At 42.1% G+C, this 6596-nt stretch overlaps 1 protein-coding gene across 1 annotated transcript in view; it reads left to right on the top strand.

Annotated features, from left to right (window-relative positions):
• Window positions 1–6170, top strand: part of alg6 (ALG6 alpha-1,3-glucosyltransferase) — an 18872-nt gene extending 12702 nt beyond the window's left edge. The window contains exons 11-14 of the mRNA XM_030049241.1: window positions 150–220; window positions 1651–1719; window positions 3210–3402; window positions 5384–6170. Of these exons, the coding sequence (XP_029905101.1) occupies window positions 150–220; window positions 1651–1719; window positions 3210–3402; window positions 5384–5581 (531 nt within the window). The 3' untranslated portion in view covers window positions 5582–6170. The remainder of the gene's footprint in view (window positions 1–149; window positions 221–1650; window positions 1720–3209; window positions 3403–5383) is intronic.
• The last annotated feature ends 426 nt before the right edge of the window (window positions 6171–6596 follow it).

Here is a 6596-nt window from a genome sequence, read left to right as displayed (position 1 = left end):
TATTATAACGTGGACTGTTGATGCTTCTGTGTATGTAGACACTATAATCATTTTTACTGCCTTCACCAAAAAATTAAGCAATAATATTGACCACCATAGCTCAGTAACAATGATAGTTATTATACTATTAATGTCAATGTCACTTTTAGGTGAATTCGTCTCTGGCATTTTTCCTCTTCTCCTACCAAGTCCACGAGAAGTCCATCCTCTTGGCTTCCCTGTGAGTAGAAAGCTATAAACTCTAACTTCTTTGGGCTTATGTCCATGTCCCACTGGGCATTTGTTGAAATTTAACAACGGGAGGGGGAATGGCTCGAAGGTAAATGGTACTTTTTCATCTCCTTGTATCTGAAATATTCAGCAGGCACAGATTTAATTTCTGCTCACAAAGGAGCTATTCCCCTTCTTGGCCCTCCAAATCTCCCACAGGTTATGTCCTGCAGATCGTTCCTGACTTGAATACATCTGCATTTTGGCGAACTGACACCAGGCTCCCGCCGTGCTCTCAGAGTCGCAGAGTAAAGATCTGTTTAAATGCAGACTTGCTAACTGAGGGGTTATGCTCCTCTGTCATCATACTCAGTGCCGCACAGACACAAAACGGTCCTCTTTAGCTTCCATTTGCACAGACTGATATGTGCTGTGGTGCGGGCCGAGCTGACTGACATTTAGCCCACTGATAGACTCAAAGCTGTATATGCACACGTGAGGATGTGTGTGCATGTGGTTCGTAATCATTTACCTCAGCGTACCCTAGATGTATAAGCTTTGGTGGCAGTAGGTAGGTAAAGTGTGAGGCCCAGGCTAGATTTGACAGCATGGGATTTGGTTCCCAGATCTGGGCTCATCCATTAATCTAGATTAGGGTAGATTGTTGCTTTATTAACTATTGAGTTATATCTCCCACCTGTCCCCCTGAATCAATCAGTAATGCATGTCCAGGGATTAGGAAAGAATGGCAGGCGGCAGCTCGGGGCGTTGTTTGCAGAGGATCAATTATTGGGCTGTAACAGGATCGCCAAAGAGCACCGGCTGTAATTATGGGCTCAGGGACCGCTGGAAAGTGCCCCCCTTGGAGTGCAGTGTTCAGCTAACTGGCTAGCACTGAAGCAGCCAGGTTTAGGTTAATATTACACCACACACAAGCACACAAGCGCACAAACACACACACACTGCCACGCAGCTTATCACGGTAACTTCTGGGCAAAAGACTTGTAGGCTTTGAAACCAAATACCGTCTGTAAGCATGAGTCGCATACTCAACCTCAAATCTGTCTACAAGATACCAATACAAATAAAAAGCCTGTTTTGAATGTTTACATGGCCACTAAGACATTGAAGTACAGTAAATGTCTGGTCCATTACTGGTAATTTCATACATGCCAGAATTATTTAATGCCATGAACTGATATTCAACTGATGTCTCTCTCGCTCAGTAAATGCTGACTGTCTTGTGAGGAATTGCCAGGAATCGATTGTGTGTGGGTATCGTGGTGGGTCAACAGGTTTAGATATGTATGTGATGCCAGCTAAGATCCAGCTCTGACTTTGTGTGCCCCCTCCTCCCGTTTTTGCTGTAAAGTAATCTTTAATGCTAAATACTCTAGTGTACAGTATGTATATCAAATTTTAACCTTTGAACTTTTCCAGGCCAGTTTGCCTCCTGCTGAATGACCTGCCCCTGATGGCTATTTGGTTCCTACAGGCCTCTACATTTAGGTAAGTCTATGTTCTTGAAAGTCCACTGCCAGATTAAACCAGTGATCCAGTAGTTACAAATAGGTCTTTGTTTTCTTTAATTTTTAAGTGCAGCACCTAGATGAGTTTCGTTCCTTGCCCTGCGACTCATACTCATGAAAATATTTTGCACCGTTGCCCTGCAGGGAATTTGAGCTCCAAACTTTAGTTACAGAAACCAAGCTTCATACTGATCAGTCATAGATGGGCCTTTTTTTATTTTGAAGGGAAGATAAAAATGGAGCGGCGGTATGGGTTTAAGTGAGTAGTGTGAATGGAAAGGACTGGTAGCGCTAGTGCCTATGCTCTCTCTAACTTTCACCAGCTGTTGATAAATTCTTCCGGCAGCACTAATTGTTGTGCGCGTGGTTTAGTATAAGGATATCTGTGGATTACACGGCATAGTCTGCATGCCTGCTCTCTAAGCGTGCGTTGTATAGGGACAGGAGGTCATTCTGTAGCTGCTTCCCAGTACAGTCTCGCATGAACTTGCACATAATCTGTGTCCTCTACACACCCAGTCATTTAAAGAAATACATCTTTTGTTAGCATAATTGACCGAATGAATGCTCAAGCACAGTAATTGTAAGAGGACTGAATGCACACAGTCTGCTTAAATTGATGAAGTATGTATTTCTAAAATGTCAAACATTTATCTACTGAATAGAGCTGGTTTTGTTGGACTTGAAATGTGAAACACTGGTTTGTTGTGAGTGGTTAGGTTTTCATTTGCTGGGGTAATGAGCGATTTACTGAGAGTCAACTGTTGTTCTTGTCCATGCCCCTCTGCTAAACTAAGATAATCTTAGCATGAATGTCTGACCCATCCCTCCCCAGCCGACATACAACTTTGAGCAAGCCAGCTCGTATTTAAAGACCGCGTGGTATTACTACTCCCCTTGTCTCCACGAACATGACACTGTACAGTCTTAATGTATACATTGTTGACTACATAAATAATTCTGTAATATCTTTTGTCCATCAAGATGTCTTTGCAACTGATGACTCTAACCCTAACTGGAAAAATATAACGAAACAGAACGCTCATTGCGGCTGTGGGATAAAAATGTATCCTTGACCATAATGTAGAAGGGATTAAGTGCTGGCAGGCATGTGGGTGTTGCAATGCCTTGACTGGCTTGTAATTTTACTATCCCCTTTTTTGCATTTTATGTCCTGTACATTTGCCCTTGGGCTATGTATATCACCGCTGCAGAACTGTGTATCAAAGACCTAGCTATACTTTGCTAGATTACAAATGAATGTAATGGACAAGCTGAGTAAAGGTAACTAGGACTCGGGCTTTATCTGTGTGGAAAACAGGAAAAAACGGTGGAACCTGCATAATGGCTATATCTGTATGTTTTCTGCTCACTTCTGTTTGGTGTCTCTGTACATAGCTCTGGACAAGGACATATGGAGATTGCTTAATGTAAATGTGCCGTTGCTCTTGTCTTTGTCTCTCTGTGCAGCATGATGCCTCTGTTTCTGAAGGATGGTCTGCTGGTGCCCTATGTGGTGACCTCCCTGGCCTTTCTCCTCCTCAGCACATACCTGTTCTCCGCTCTGGAGCACAGCTCAGAGGACGAGCTGAGGCTGGGAGGCTACCGCAAGCTCTTTTTCTGCCTACCCAGTCTGGACCTGGCCTGTATAGTAAGATGGAAGGTAAGAACTGTTTGTCCAAATGCTGGTGCAGCCAGACTGAGGCTTGTGCAAAGTGTTTTGACTTCAGATTTAAGATTCAAATTCTCTATAAACACATGGAATTCATTAATGGGGTGATGTGTGATGAAAATATGACCTAATGGTTTGTGTCAGTGACATATTGTAGGTCAAGGGGATGGGAGGGGTTGGGGGTTGCAGGGCTCTGCCACTTGTGGAGGAGATAATGTTTGTCAGTGTTGTTGCAATTACCACTGTTCGCCAGTAGAGGTTGATAAACGTCATAGATCACTTAATGCCCTTTTAACTTAAGTAAAAATGGCAATATGTGTTTGTCTTTGGCCTACAGCCCCTTAAACAAACAGACTCAGTACAAACAAATAAATTTTAAAATAATAATAATAACAAAAACTTCCTTTATGTTACAGGCTTGTTTCAGACAAAACACACACAGTCAGTGACTAACAACAGAGTAGATATTGTCGCAGGGACAGACCAATACTTTCTGCCTCCTCTTGTACATGGAGGGGTACATCTGATGAACTGGCACTGGCCTCAGACCCAGGTGGCCCATAGTTTAAGAGTTGCACTTGACCTAAATTGCATCAGAGTGAGAAGATATACCCAGCTGTATAAATAAAGATCATGTGCTGCTGTAAGCTGTGTAAGCTGTCCAGGGATGAAAGCCACTGCCAGGCAAAGAATTATTTATCACTTATTTAAGTTTCCGCAGCGTCTGAAGTGGCTGCGCTGCCAGCCCCTCGGCCACACGGGCACCAGTGTGGTGTCAGAGATTGAGAGGTGTCTTTTTATAGCGCACGCCATTAACACGAGTTTGTCTGAATATATTTATTTACACAAGCGGCATAAATAACGATCCCCAATGATGGTGATTGGGTTTCATGGGTTGGGGATGGCAGGTTGGATATGGGCAGTGCTACATAAGGGTTTCCTCACATCTCGCTCACTGACTCATCCCTGGGTCGTAGAGCCCAAATAGACACATGAATGATCCCAGCAGTCGCACCACCAGTTCTGTTTGTGACTGTAGCAGGGTGAAGGGGTTTTCCAGGACTGGATCAAAATTATCTACTTTGAAGTCTGGTCTCTTATGTAGTGGTTCTTAACCTAGGGGTGGGAACCTTCCAAAACTTCCCACAAGCCAAAAAGGTTTGAAACCGCTGCCCTAATGTGCAAGCCTTGATCTTTTGTACAGCAGCATCTCAAAAACCCATTTTTATTTCAGTCACACAGATACAAATATGCAGTGTGATCTGAGAGAAGTCTTTTTAAGTGGAATCACCCACTGATCTCATATCATGGTTTCACTTGGAACTGAATTAAGTAAAAAGCCACCAGTTCACTCGTAGCCTTAGGTACTCTGTCTTTGCATCATTTCACGAGGAGCAGTTTGTGGTATGAGATAGCAATCCAATCATCACAAAAAGGGTAATGCAATTTGTAATCAACATAATGCCTCCATCTTATCTATTTCCGGATGAGAACAGTGTCTTCTTAGGATGACAATGCCCCCATCAGTGAGATGATTTGAAGATAATGACAGATAATGATTTTTGCAAAACCTCTCTCAATAGTCAGATATCTCCTACCTGAAAATATATGGTGATTTCTGAGATCAGGTCCAGGACAGCAGGCTCCACTGCGATGAAGATCAAGGTTGCAGGTTATTCCACAAAATTATTACATTAGTAATGATCAGCATCGTCTTCATCCCCTGAGGATGAACTGACAAGAAAAAAAGTCTGCCATTACATAAGGGAAGTCTTGTGTATTGTTTTGACACTATGAAGAGTCATGAAAATGATTGACCTATGCCTTTTTTTTTCTCATTTAAGTAGCACAGTAGTCCTGGTTGTTTGGTGTAGACAGGTCTTTGTTTTTTTTTTATAGGCACAGAACTCTACCTTTGATGTTCATTTTCATTAATATCAACCCATTCTCATCCTGTCTCTCTGTGTTACAGTTCTACATCAGCATCGTAGCCATGGCTGCTTTGACCTTCACTACCGTGGCGATGGCCCCTCCACCTCGACTCCCAGATTTTTTCCCAGTGTTGGTGTCTGTCTTTGCTTTCCTTCACTTCTTGGGAACTTTAATCTACTTCAACATCGTCCAATTCAGCAGCCCACCCAGCAGAAAGAGTCAGAAAAAGAATAATTGAAGTGGTGCCAAAGGTGGGGATGTACACTTTAAGATGACTTGCACTACCTTTAGTCCAGATAAGACAATGTTACCAGTTGTGGCATGTCTGATCTTAATTTGTGAGGTTGCAGGTTTCAGTCATGCTACTGTGTCGCCCAGGTGAATTAACACAAATGCCTAATACGAGGGACGCAAAATGAGTACTTGAAAATGACACTTCAGAGGTGCTGCGACATTAAGTTAAAGGAAATTCCAGTACTAGTTCAGCCCACAGATGTTCAGAGGTCAGAGTGCTTGTTGCCTCCCTTCAAGGAACCAGTTTTCAGCAAATGAGTAGAAAAAAAAAAATAAAGAGTTGCTGTGGCCAGACACTAGTTAAAGAATGTTCAGTTTTCTAACCTTAAATCTGGACATCTTATAGTGTACATCAACTGTTATTCAGCAAACCAGGACCAATGCAGTGGGACTTGGTAACACACAACAATAACGGTTCCTCATTCTGTATTCATGTGAACTTTTTAAAAAGTTTTCTATATTTTGTACATCGTTAAAATTATTTTGTACTGTTTTGTTTTTAAATAAAATTTCTTTGATGACATGAAAATGAACATCGGTTTTATCACCTTATTCACCGCTGAATGATTTGATTTGAAGCAGCCTCATATAATCTGTCTACCTTCACCAAGTAGTGAGCTAAATCACCCATAATAGTGTGGCAGAGACAAAGGCAATAATTGGACACAAACTACATCTTTCATAGCTTTTACTCAACATCATTAAATATTCATTACAACTCCTGGATAGTACAGGGGTTCGGCACAAAAGACCTGTACATTTAAAACAAAACCAGTGACGGGACAGGCCTTAAAAAGAAATGATGGAAGGTGACATATCTGAACATAATGCCATAAAGTTGAAATACCACAGAAAAAAGGTACAAGCAATCTCTCTCCTCACTCTCTCTGTGAGTTAATGACGGGCATTAAAAAAAATCCATTACATCTATAAATGTTATCAGGTCAGCGAGGGCTGCC

The sequence above is a fragment of the Myripristis murdjan genome, chromosome 4 (genome assembly GCF_902150065.1).
Source record: "Myripristis murdjan chromosome 4, fMyrMur1.1, whole genome shotgun sequence".
In the NCBI taxonomy this organism is placed as follows: domain Eukaryota; kingdom Metazoa; phylum Chordata; class Actinopteri; order Holocentriformes; family Holocentridae; genus Myripristis; species Myripristis murdjan.
This window is presented reverse-complemented; position numbering and strand designations above follow the sequence as displayed.